Source organism: Microcaecilia unicolor, chromosome 1 (genome assembly GCF_901765095.1).
Source record: "Microcaecilia unicolor chromosome 1, aMicUni1.1, whole genome shotgun sequence".
In the NCBI taxonomy this organism is placed as follows: Eukaryota; Metazoa; Chordata; class Amphibia; order Gymnophiona; family Siphonopidae; genus Microcaecilia; species Microcaecilia unicolor.
The window spans coordinates 348,306,264-348,319,159 of NC_044031.1; the positions used below are offsets into that span (position 1 = coordinate 348,306,264).

A 12,896-nucleotide genomic window follows, 5' to 3' on the forward strand; every position below is an offset into this window, starting at 1 on the left:
TTATATTTTCCTGTGTGCATCACTTTGCACTTGTACACATTAAATTTCATCTTTCATCCGTACATCCGTATACATGGCATATTTTCAAAGCACTTTGGGAGGCTAAGTTCCATAGGTTTCTATGGAACTTTGGGAGGCTAAGTGCTTTGAAAATGAGCCTGTATCTAGTCTCCCAGTCCTGTAAGGTCCTCCTGCAATTTCTCACAATCCACTTGTAATTTTAAAACTTTGAATAAGTTTGTGCAATCTGCAAATTTGCTCACCTCAATGATTGTTCCCTTTCATCAGTCTTAGTACAAATCCGTAGAGCACTCAACCTTTGTCCATTAAGAAAGCTGACTGTTTGGTCCTACTCTGTTTCCTATCTTATAGCCAGTCCCCAGTCCAAAGCAGGACATTGACTCCTATTCTGCAACTTAATTTTAGGAACTACTCATGAGGGAGTTTCAAACACCTTCTCAAAAAATCTAGACATACTATCAATTGGCTTTCGTTTATCCACATGTTTATTAACTTCTTCAAAAAAAGTATCAGACTGGTGAGGCATGACTTACCATGGCTAAATCCTTATTGATTCTGTCCCATTAAATCATGTCTATTAGTTCAATGTTTGTTCTTCAGAATAATTTCTACCATTTTGTCCAACACTGACATTTCAGAATAATTTCTACCATTTTGTCCAACACTGACATTTCAGAATAATTTCTACCATTTTGTCCAACACTGACATTAAGCTCACCAGTCTACAGTTAATTTATGATCTAAGGGTTATATTGAACAGGGTGCTTAGAATATATATGCCCCAGTGAGAGAATGTCCCAGATTCCTCTGAATGTGCAATTCAAAGTGCAACATAGAACTAAGCAGTGTTATTAAGAAGAGGAAAGCGGATCTAGAAGGAGGTAAGAGACACTCCTCTTGCTGGTTCAGTGTGTGTGTATGTGTGGGGGTAGGGGCAGCACCGGGTTACCATATGGATCCAGAAAAAGGAGGACAGATTGAGCCAGTCCTCTTTTTTCTGGAGCTATATGGTAATAGGGGAACAAGATGATGTGTCTCACTAGCAAAAGGGGATGAAATCAGAAAATCTGATGTGAGGTGTGGAGGGAATTTTAGGTATTCTTTCTTTTTGAGAGGATCAGAAGCTTGAGGGAGGCCCAAGGCATGCTTTCTGTCATCTGTAAGAGGCAGTAACTTTACCCAGGAAATGTGCTGACAAATTCACCATAAATTGGCAAATATTACTTTAATGAGGAATGTGCATACTACTTTGATATTTACCTACTTAGTTGGGGAGGGTGGGGAGGGGGGTGGTGCTGTCTGCTGATGATATTTTTAGCGTAGCTTTATTAGCACGGTTTATCACATGCAATAGACCCCTTAGCAGACACACTTATTTTTTCACTTATGCTCTAAATGCAATTAATTTGTGCAATAAAATTTGCTCAGCTTAACAGAGATGTAAAATCTTTGATTTCAATGATCAGCATACCTTATACTTCTTCTTCCAGGCATCATGCGCCCACTGTTGGAAATGTTGCCAGGATAGGTATGATTCAGAATTGGGATCTTCAGCTGATAATGAACTTTGATAACCTGTAGTACACGTACACATATATCATATGACAGAGTATCCCAAACTGTTTTCCCCTGCAGCCCCATTTTTTGGCATAAAAATTTCATTTGATTGCAGCTCTACCACCTCCTATCTGTGCCTCACTCTAGGTTGACTTCTGGCATCACCCAACAATGCTCCTGCAGCCCCTGCCTCCCACTGAGTCTGTGCAGGCCCAGTTATAACATTCTTTTGGCCTATATGGGCCAAACATGCTACTTGCCCGTTTTTTCAACTGTGGTCGGTAATTGCTGCCACATAACTTCTAAAGCAGCTAGATCAGCAAAGATTGAAAAACAAGTAAGAAGCAATCTTCAAACCCTGTGGGGAGCTTGCTGGTGACCTGCAAGCAGTGGCATTCTGACCGTAGCTGACACCCGGGGTGGATCGCCGATGCGCCCCCCCCCCCCCCCCCCGGCGAAATGACACCTCTTTCCCCCCCCCCCCCCGGTGAAATGACACCCCCCCCGGGTGCACGCCGCTGGGGGGGGGAGTGCCGTGGTGCGCGCCTGTTGCCCTGTTTCAGTCCGATTTCGCAATTCGCATGTGTTCACTGCTCCCTCTGATTCTGCCCCGGTACAGGAAGTAACCTGTTCTGGGGCAGACTTAGAGGGAGCAGTGAACACATGCGAATTGCGAAATCGGACTGAAACAGGGCAAGAGGCATGCGCTGCGGCACCCCCCCCAGCGGCGTGCACCCGGAGCGGACCGCCCCCACCGCCCCCCCCTTGGTACGCCACTGCCTGCAAGTTAAATTTCAACTCTTAACACCATGTAGAGTTTTTCTTTGAAAATTGGGGCCAATGGCACCTGTAGGAGTATTTACCTGAGATCTCACCTTTGCTGGTCTTGACCTATACAGCCCTTCTGTTATAACAATATGGATTTTACAGCTTGTGCATGTATGCATCAGTAACCAGCTTTGTCAAAGGAACATTACTGCTGAGCATAGCATGTGACTTCATTCAAGGACATATTCTGTGTTGCAAACTAGCCAGTTATCTCCTGGGAAGATTGGAGGAGAGAGACACACATGGCTCCAGGAGTATGTGAGCAGACAGGGAGGTTTGCTTGTCATTGATACTAGAACAAAGGCTCGCTTCTTGACCATGAAGCTGGCTGGACATGATTACACCATCTGTGATTGGTCCACAGGTATCATCTGACCCTTGGATACCAAAGGTTTGGACTGAAGAGGAAAAAAGAGAGGAGATGACCAGAAGACTTGCAGGTGGATAGAAGGCTCGAGAATAGCCAGAGACTGATTTTCCTAAACACCAGTGAACTGCATACCTTGTAACAAATTCACAATTTTATACGGCCTTATCTAAGACTGTGCCCTCTACATCCAGAAGACAGATCTCGGACTTTATTCCTGGACTGAGAGACTCTCTGAGTTTTCAGCTTGAGTCTAAGAGGAGGAATACCACCGGAAGTCTGCCACAGACTGAAGGGTGAGATTCCAGGATTTACTACCTACGGTCATGGGGTTAATTAGTCCTTGGCTTTGTCTGTGACAGATGGGTTATGTCATGATTTATGGTCTATGAATTTAGCTGCTAACGGTATTTTGCATAAGACGTGTGGTGTAACTTCTCATGCTAATCATTAGCATATCAGTATTGTGGTTGGTTGTGTAATTGCTCACTTAGTGAGTCCATTAGGATAATCATATTCCATTATCTATATTTTGGGTGATAATCTATTTTTATAGCAAGTTATTTTGTATTTTGCTTGGCATTTTGCTTCAGAACTATTTATATATATATTTCTTTACTTAATAAATAATATATATTCCATCTGTGGCATTGTTCCTTTTTACAACAACTAGTTAGTCATTGGGATAAAGAGGTACGCTTCCCCTAGACAATAATTGCTTTTTAGTAGTGTTCTGACAGCTAAGTATCTCTGAATACCTACATATTGGTGGCCCGTCCCTTTGCTTACACACCCATGGATATTATGTACATGCAGGTTTGGAAGGTATGTGTATATGGTAAAGTGCAAACTGAAATCTCAGATTACTAAGGCTGTGGGGAAATTTTAATTAGAATAATGGGGGAGAGCCCACAACTTGTGTCTCAGAGAGAGAGAGGGAGTCATCACCATAATTATTAAGTGCCATCTTTGATATGAAGGTTAGTATCTATAGTGTCTGTTCAGCCTCTGTTCAGTTTTCCTGTTTATTTTACCTGTGCTTGAATTAGTTGACATTGCTTTTAATGTCATTGCTACCCTCTACCATTAGCTAGAATCACAGACTCTGAATAAATGACCAGCAGATTTCATTTTCATTTTGGTCAACAATTCTACCAAGACTCTTCAATCTCCCATAATCTCTTGAATTCTCTCATTTGAGATAGAATCCTTCCACACCATCACATTTCAAATACATGCATTTTCTTTAAGATCTCTTTACCATAACCCTCCATTTCACTTCTGTATCCAATCACTTAGAAGATGTATGCCATTGACAGCCTTTACCAGTATGGCAATACTTATGTACTTATGGCATAAAAACTCCCCCAATCACAAAAAGGGCTACTGAGGCCAAGCTCTCTTAAGAAGAAAGGATCAGGAGGAAGTGACGTCATGGGGCTAAATCGCCGCTTAATCCCTGAGCTCCGCGCTTCCCTACCTTATTTTTGGTGCCATCCGACTTAAAAATCCTCTCCGAGTCCCCGACGGAGCTGCACCAGACGGGCGATTGACTTAGGAATCTGCCATGAGTAAGAAAAGCGGTGCACCGCAATGGGAGAGCGAACGCCTGTCCATGAGACAGATGGACAGAGACCCGGTTCGCCATGCCTCCCCAAAGCCACGACGAGCGTCGGAGTCGGGCTCGACTTCGTCCCATGAAGAACACGCTGAACCCGCCCCCAAGCAAGCGCTACCACAAGATTTGACCAGATGTCTGGAGGTGATCAAAGCCGAAATCTTAGCGTCTAAGGAGGAAATTCTAGAACATGTAGATGCTCTGAGTGCGGATCTGAGAGAGCTGGGGGGCAGGGTGGAGGCCCTAGAAGAGAGGGCAGATGAAGAGGGGGAGAAAAATGAAGAAGTGGACAGGCACTTAAAGCAGATGACGGAGCAAGCAGATGACCTGCAATACAAGCTCGATGACCTCGAGAATCGGAGCCGCAGACAAAACCTCCGGTTTTGGGGAGTCCAGGAAAATGGAGACATGGAAGATGTCCCTGCTTTGGTGCGCGCCATCTGTGCACAGTTGATGGGCGAAGACTTTGATGCCAGCACAATAAGCATGGATAGGGTCCATAGAGCGCTGGGGACTACGCGAGATAACAAGCCACGTGATATTGTGGTGCGGTTTACCTCCTATGCTTGTAAGGACCAGATATGGCAAAAAGACCCCAAGCCTGGATTTTAATGGGGCACGTGTGGCAATCTACCAAGACCTCTCCCTGTTTACTCTGAATTTGCGGAGAGCCATGAAGCCGGTTATAGAGATCCTGAACAAAGAGAAGATTCTCTACAGATGGGCGTTCCCGTTCGCTATTTGCTTTGAACTTAATGGCGAGAAACTTCGATGCCGTAGTGTGGGAGCAGCGTGGAAGAGATTGCACGAAGCAGGTTTGGCCCTGAAGGCAACTATACCAGTTGAGATGGCGTCCTCTACAAAAGCGCATCTCCAGAGATGGAAGAGAGAGGAGAAAGCGACGAAGAGCAAGCGACCCCAGACCTGAGATCGGACTGCTAGACCGGTTGGAGAGAGTTCAGAGTCTGATGACAGAGGCCCTAACAGGGGCAGTGAAGAGAGACTGATATGGGAAAGTCGACATGTGAGACTTAATAGGATGGATGGTGAGGGATGAAAATGTGCATATATGTATAAAGGGAGGGGGGGGGAGAGTGCAGGGGGATTGGGGGGAGGTGTTTATTTCTACTTAGGAAAGTTTCAATACTGTTATAGGTTTAGCCAGTGGGGTTTCTTCCTTGTAATCCCAAGTAGTGCTGTATGGTACTGGTTGGTGGGAGGTGGAGAAAGGGTAGGGCGAGGTTCGGGGGAGAGGAGGGGATGATTGGGTGGGGGATAGGAGGGAAGGGGGAGGGGGGCGAAGTAGGACGGAGGGGGGAAGGAGACAGATTGGGGGTGGGTGGGAAGTAGGGCAGGGTAAATGTCTCCCATTTCTAAGGTGCCTTGACCAAAGACTGTTTAATGATGGACTTTATTTATTTATTTAATTGCATTTGTATCCCACATTTTCCCACCTATTTGCAGGCTCAGTGTGGCTTACAATACATCGTAAATAATGGAAATACAATTTGTTACAATTCAGTTATGGATTACATTGTGAGAAGTTATGCGAAGACAGAGTCAAGGTATCGTTAGGGAATGAGACAAGGAAAAGAACAATGGGACAATAGGAAGAGACAATGGGCAAATAATGGGGTAATAGAACCTTGGCAAAGAGAACATTTAGTATAACATTTTCTGTGAGTGAAGGTTTAAGTGTGATAAAATTACGGGAGATGAGAGTTCAGAAAAGAATGTATTGGTGTATTTCTGGGACAGTGAGTGTGGACTTCATGTGTATTGGTCCTTGCAGTAAATTTTATCAAAGAAATGAGTCTTCAGTAGTTTGCGGAAGTTGGTTAGTTCGTGGGTTGTTTTCAAATTGCGTGGTAGTATATTCCAGAATTGCGTGCTTATGTAAGAAAAGGTTGATGCGTGCAGCGCCTTGTATTTTATGCCTTTAAGTTTTTCACATACAATATCAAGGGACTGAACTCTCCATATAAAAGGCACGCCTTGCTGCGTGAATTGAATCTGATGAAGCCACAGGTGGTCTTTGTGCAAGAAACCCACTTTCTAAAAAAGCATGAGGGATTGATCCTTTCTAAGCAATACCCACAAGTAGCTTGGGCCTCTGACATAATGGGTGCTAAAAAAAAGGGGAGTGGCAATAATGTTCCACAAAGATGTCCAGGTGCAGATTTTGCACTCAAAAAAGGACAGGGAGGGGAGATTTCTTTTCTTGCATGTATTGCTGGAGCAGGAGGAGTACACACTGTCAAGTGTTTATGCACTGAAAGAGTGGCAGGAACGTTTCATCCTGCGTCTCCGGAGGGAGTTGCAGGCTTTTGCTAGAGGCAAACGCCTGGTGGCTGGAGACTTTAGCGCCATGATGCAACCGGGGCTTGACAGATCGGCTCCTCCTGCTCCGACGGATTGTAAAATTTCTCAGGCATTGAAACGCTTCACAGATGAGATGGGTTTATATGATGTGTGGAGATTGGAACATCCCAGAGGGAGGGACTACACCTTTTATTCCCATGTGCACCTCTCCTACTCCAGAATTGACTGCATTTTTCTGGATAAAACATTGTCTGATGGGGGGGGGGGGGGGGGGGGGAGACTCTTGTATAAGTCACATCACCATATCAGACCATGCTCCAGTCTGGATTAGTATCCCTTCTCTGAGGGAAGAGGAACGAGAAAGGAGATGGACACTCAATAATACTTTATTACAAGACCCGGAAACTGTTGCCAGCTTTATCCCAGTCTTAAGGGAATACTTTGATATCAACATGAACTCGGGACCGGGACTCGGGACGGTCTGGGATGCCTTCAAGGCGGTGTTGAGAGGGTATTTTATCAAACGGGCAGGTCAGAAGGCCCGGGCTCATAAGGCACGCTTGAGCCAATATATGGAAAAGCTAGGAGCCCTGGAGACCAGGTATAAGGCTTCAGGTTCTGTGTCCGACCTATGCCGGCTACAGGCCATGAGACTGGAGATCGCCTCGCTGCACGAGGACAGTTTGCAATTTGTGCATGCAAGGATCAAACAGGTTCATTACGCATGTATGAACAAGCCAGGAAGGTTGCTGACTACTAAATTAAGAAAATTGAAGTCAGACCGACATATTTTGAAAATCAAGGATGCCAAGGGGGAGGTGGTGAGACGTTCGGCACAGATTAGAGAATGTTTTGCCCAATATTACGAGACTCTGTTTAAGGAAGATGCTGCTGTACAGAGTGGGAAAATTGATGATTACTTGGCGGCCAGGGGACTGTCGGTTCTTTCGGCATCGCAGCAGTTGGAACTGGAGGAGCCGGTGAGGGTGGAGGAAGTGGTTCAGGTCATTAAAGCATTACCAACGGGGAAGGTGCCGGGCTTAGACGGTTTTATGAATGAGTTTTTTAAGGCATATGTGGTGGAACTAGCTCCTTACTTGATGATGATTATCAATTTCGTGAGAGAGGGAGCACCTCTTCCCACGACCATGATGGAGGCCTGGGTGGCTGTCATACCTAAACCTGGTAAAGACAAAACCGAATGTGCCTCGTATCGACCTATCTCGATCCTCAATGCAGACGTCAAAATCTTGGCAAAGGTGCTAGCAAACCGCCTGGGGAACGTGCTGCTCACCTTGATCTACCCGGATCAGGTGGGCTTTGTAGCCAGGAGACAAGCTTTGGACAACATTCGGAGAACGGTGGACCTCCTGTACACAGCTCAGACGAAGGCCCAACCAGTGGTATTGCTCGGATTAGACGCTAAGAAAGCATTTGATCAGGTTCAATGGGGGTATTGTCACGTTACAAAACAGGAACTGGGTTTATGAGCCCTTGGGCCACTGCCTAGGAGTGGCAGTGGCAGGCAAAACCACCCCACACCAGAAGCAAGGCAGAACAGATGTACCGGCAAATCCAGGCTAGGTCTCTAAGCAGTCAGCCAGCCAGCAGAAGACAGGTCCAGGCAAAGGTTCAAAAGGCAGGCGGCAAGCAAAGCAAAGTCCAGGTCCAGGCAAAGGGTCAAAAGGCAGGCGGTGAGCAAAGCAAAGTCCAGGATCAGGCAAGGTTCAAAAGGCAGGAAACCAGCAAAAGCAGAATCAGGTCAAGACAAAGTCTCTCAGGCAGAAGTGCACAAGCACCCACGTACCAGGGCCTAAGGCGATGCAAAGGCAAGGGCTGAAAGTAACAAAATGGCTAATAAGCCCAGCAGCAAATGGGAATCAGCTGCTGCAATCACCAGGCAGCTACGGGTGCTGTGCAGGCTCAAGCAACACAAGCAAACCTGGCAGCCTGGAAGATCCGGACCGGACTGAGCAGAAATCTGGAACGGGTGATGGTCCATAGCAGCCACCTGTTCTTGCCACCAGAGGGCGAGGAAAGCACAAACGTAACAGGTATTTAGACAAAGTCTTACACAGGGTAGGGATTGGCCAGTATTACAGAACTTGGATTCAGGCATTGTACTCTCTGCTGCAGGCGTGTGTGCGAGTAAATGGAGGAAACTCTGGGACTTTCACACTGGGTCGAGGTACGAGGCAGGGGTGCCCATTATCCCCATTACTCTTTGCTCTGGCGTTGGAACCCCTGGCAGAGGCTATTCGAGAGAATGAGGATATTGCTGGAGTGAGGGTGAGTAAGCAAGAATATAAAATTGCATTATTTGCAGATGATGTCCTTTTGTCATTAACAAATCCTCTAATCTCTCTTCCTAACTTGGTGAAGGTGATAGACGAATATACTGGGGTATCCGAGTATAAACTAAATGCTAGTAAATCTATAGGCTTAGCGGTGGGTGTGCCACCGAGATTAATGGAAACATTCCGGTCGTCCTTCGCCTTTAAGTGGGAGGACAGTCAACTGAGTTACTTAGGTGTGAAGATTTTGGGCAATTTGTCTGAGCTGTTTGCTATTAACTACCCGGTCTTTAAGCAGGAGGTCCAGAGGGACTTAGATAGATGGATGTCTATGGGGTTATCCTGGTTCGGGAGGACCGCCGCAATTAAAATGAATATACTGCCTAGATTCTTGTATCTATTTCAGGTTCTCCCATTGCGGCTGTCTAGATCTTTCTTGTCTGGACTGCAGGACATTCTGAACCGTTTTGTGTGGAACCGGAAGAGACCGCGGTTGCCCCGTGCCCTGTTGTATAGGAGTAAGCGTGAGGGAGGGCTGGGGGTGCCCAACCTGTTCTGGTATTACAGGGCGGCACAGGCAAGAGCGGCGGTAGACTGGTTTAGGAGGGAAGGCCATAAATTGTGGGTCAACATTGAACAAGCTCTGGTGGGGTCTCGGAAACTCGGAAACTCGGGCATTTAATGTGGCAAGTGGGTCAGCACAGGGGATGGGTGGATAAGTTTCCGCCTACAGTACAAACCACTTTTTATTACTGGGACCTTATGTTCCCAGACCAAAAACCGCCAGTGTTGGGTTTAGCCCCGATCGTGGACAATCCCCTCTTTGAACCCGGTGTAGGAAACCCGCTGGAGGAGGTGTGTGTAGACTCAAGGGGTACGCGCGGAATGATATCCTCCCTGTATGCTTATCAAGTGACAGATTCAAAACCATCCCTCTTGCATAGACAGAGGTGGGAACAGGAGCTACAGTTTATTCTGCCGGAAGCAGGCTGGGAGGCCCTTGAAAAGAGGATTTTGAGGTCCTCTACAGCGGTGGCTATGCAGGAGAACGCTATAAAGGTTTTTTATAGATGGTATTTGACACCGACCAGACTACACCACATGTTTGCCCAGGTCTCACAGCGCTGTTGGAGAAATTGTGGGGCAGTGGGAACTGCAGGACACATTTGGTGGTCATGCCCCAAGGCCCAGGCATACTGGAAAGGGGTGCAGTCACGTATTCAGGTTTGGGTGGGTCGATCTGTACAGTGGCATCCTTTGATCTTTTTGCTTGGACAGAGACCAGAGGGACTTACGTCTGATCAGTGGCTCTTGTTGAGAAGTGCACTGTATGCGGCTCGAGTCAACCTAGCACATAGTTGGAAGTCGCCGCTGGTTCCCCCAATGGGGAGATGGATAACCAAGGTATGATATATACTTGAGATGGAGAGATTGACTGCTGTGAAAAGAAAAACTTTGCCTAAATGAGAGAGGGTCTGGGAACCCTTTTTAAAAGGCTGTTCTGGATAAAGGGAAAGTATAAGAATGGTAGGGAGACAAGGGGGGGGGGAGGGGGAAGGAAGGGGGCAAGAGGGAGGGGAGACCTAGGACAGGGAAATGGGGGAATCACTTTATATTAAAAATGGAAAAAGTTTGAAGTAGAATAAGGTACTGTTCTCGCATTGAAATCGGGTGCACGTGTTTCTCTGATATGCAAGCAATATTGGATTCAGAAATTGAGTGGCATATTGTACTGTAGTGCATTGCATAAGTTATGTTGTGCTTACCAATGCTCAATAAAGACTTCTATAAATTAAAAAAAAGAATAAAGGATCAAATTAAGGGTCCCACTGCACAGGAGATCCTGCTCAGAAGATATAGAAACAGCTTAAAGTAGTTCTGTTCTTCCCTTGGATCCCCTTGCATAGTGGGGGCAGTTTGAGAAGAATTTGTGCCCCTGCCCCAGCTACATGCAAACAGTTTCTTACTCAACAGTGATTTTGGTAAAGGCAGTGGTGTGCTGGTAAATTTTTAACAACAGGCTCTCTCCCCAGTCCACCTCGGCGCCCCTCCCCCCATCCACCTCTGCGCCCCCCCCCATCCACCTCTGCGCCCCCCCCCAAAAAAATTGCAGAGCTGGCTATACCCGGGGGGGGGGGGGGGGGGGGCGGCCAACACATTACTCTCTCCAGGAAAAAAAAATTAAATGATCCCAGGTTCCAATCTAATTCATGTTTAATATGGGATAAAATGCCATAAATAAGTAAATAAATATAAACTTTTAACGTTCAGCACCTGATTCTCAAAGTGGACATATTCCAAACACTATAATGAAAATAAAATTATTTTTTTCTACCTTTGTTGTCTGGTGACTTTGTTTCTCTGATCATGCTGGTCCAGTATCTGATTCTGCTGCTCTCTATCTGTTCCCTTGACTCCGTTTCCAGGGCTTCCTTTCCATTTATTTCTTTTCTTTCCTCCTTTCTTCTTCATTTCTGGTCCTCCGCCTACTTGACTGTACAGTGGATCCAGCTTCTGCCTATTTTCTCCATCCATGTGCAGTTTCTCTCCTCACTTCCTTTTCCCTCATCTAATCTCCTTCCTCTATCTTCCCTCCATGTCCAGCATTTCTTCTCTCTCTCCTCCCTCCCCTCCATCCATGTCCAGAATTTCTCTTGCTCTCCCCTCCATCCATGTCCTGAAACTCTCCTCTCTCCCCTGCCCCTTTCTATCCATCCATACCCAGCAATTCTCTTCTCTCCCCTGCCCCCCTCTACCCATCCATGTCCAACAAGTCTCTCCCCTGCCCCCCCTACCCATCCATGCCCAGCAGGTCTCTCCCTTGCCCCCCTCTACCCACCCATGCCCAGCAAGTCTCTCCCCTGCCCCCCTCTACCCACCCATGCTCAGCAAGTCTCTCCCCTGCCCCCCTCTACCCACCCATGCCCAGCAAGTCTCTCCCCTTCCCCCTCTACCCACCTATGCTCAGCAATTCTCTTCTCTGCCCCCTCTACCTATCCATACCCAGCGATTCTCCTCCCTCCCCTGCCCTTCCCTGCCGCTCCGAAGCATGTCCAACGATGTCCATCACCCCCACCCTCCCCTCCGTCTTTTTTTAACTACCTCCGTCGAAGCGCGCACTATTTAAAGCCCTGCTACGTGCTGGCCGTCTCCAGGCTTCCCCTGCTTGCTTCGGATAATGTTCATGCCTTAGTCCCGCCTTCGCGAAAAAAGGAAATGACGTCAGAATGAAAGCGGGACTAAGGCACGAACATCATCCGAAGCAAGCAGGGGAAGCCTGGAGATGGCCAGCACGCAGCAGGGTTTTAAATAGCGCGCGCTTCGACGGAGGTAATTAAAAAAAGACGAATGGGAGGGGAGGGTGGGGGCGAAGGACATGGTTGGACATGCTTCGGAGCGGCAGGGGAGGTAAGCATGGCCTGTGATGGCACCCCCCTTGCCATGCTTACCTCCCGCAATGGAGACAGCTCGCCCCCAACAACAACCGACTCGCAAGAGCTGTCAAAATTTAACAAGCGGCTCTTGCGAGCTGGTGCGAGCCGGCTCCAGCACACCACTGGGTAAAGGAAACCAAAGGCTGGAGAAAATAAAGGGGAATCCCTTGGACCAGCAGTCTCTAATGGAATACAAGGCCCTTTAGGAGAAGCCGCCCCTCCCCCTGCCCACATCAAGGCTGCAGGGCGGGAAAGGATCAGAGCTGATATCAGGAGAAAAGAGAGAGCCACGCCAGCAAAAAGGCGCGCGTTCCCACGATTTTAGCGCAGAAAAAGGCTGCTTGGGGAAGGGGAACTTCAGCACTTCTCTCCCCAGCGTTCAAACACACTGCTGGGATAAGCAGTGTAATATGTTTTGTACATTTTGGGGATCTTGCCGGGTATTTGTGACCTGG

At 47.2% G+C, this 12,896-nt stretch overlaps 1 protein-coding gene across 1 annotated transcript in view; it reads right to left on the reverse strand.

The window, feature by feature from the left end:
- LOC115474075 (polycystic kidney disease protein 1-like 1) overlaps positions 1-12,896 on the reverse strand; it is an 889,490-nt gene that overhangs the window by 569,723 nt on the left and 306,871 nt on the right. The window contains exon 16 of the mRNA XM_030209391.1: positions 1,493-1,596. Within this exon, the coding sequence (XP_030065251.1) occupies positions 1,493-1,596 (104 nt within the window). The remainder of the gene's footprint in view (positions 1-1,492; positions 1,597-12,896) is intronic.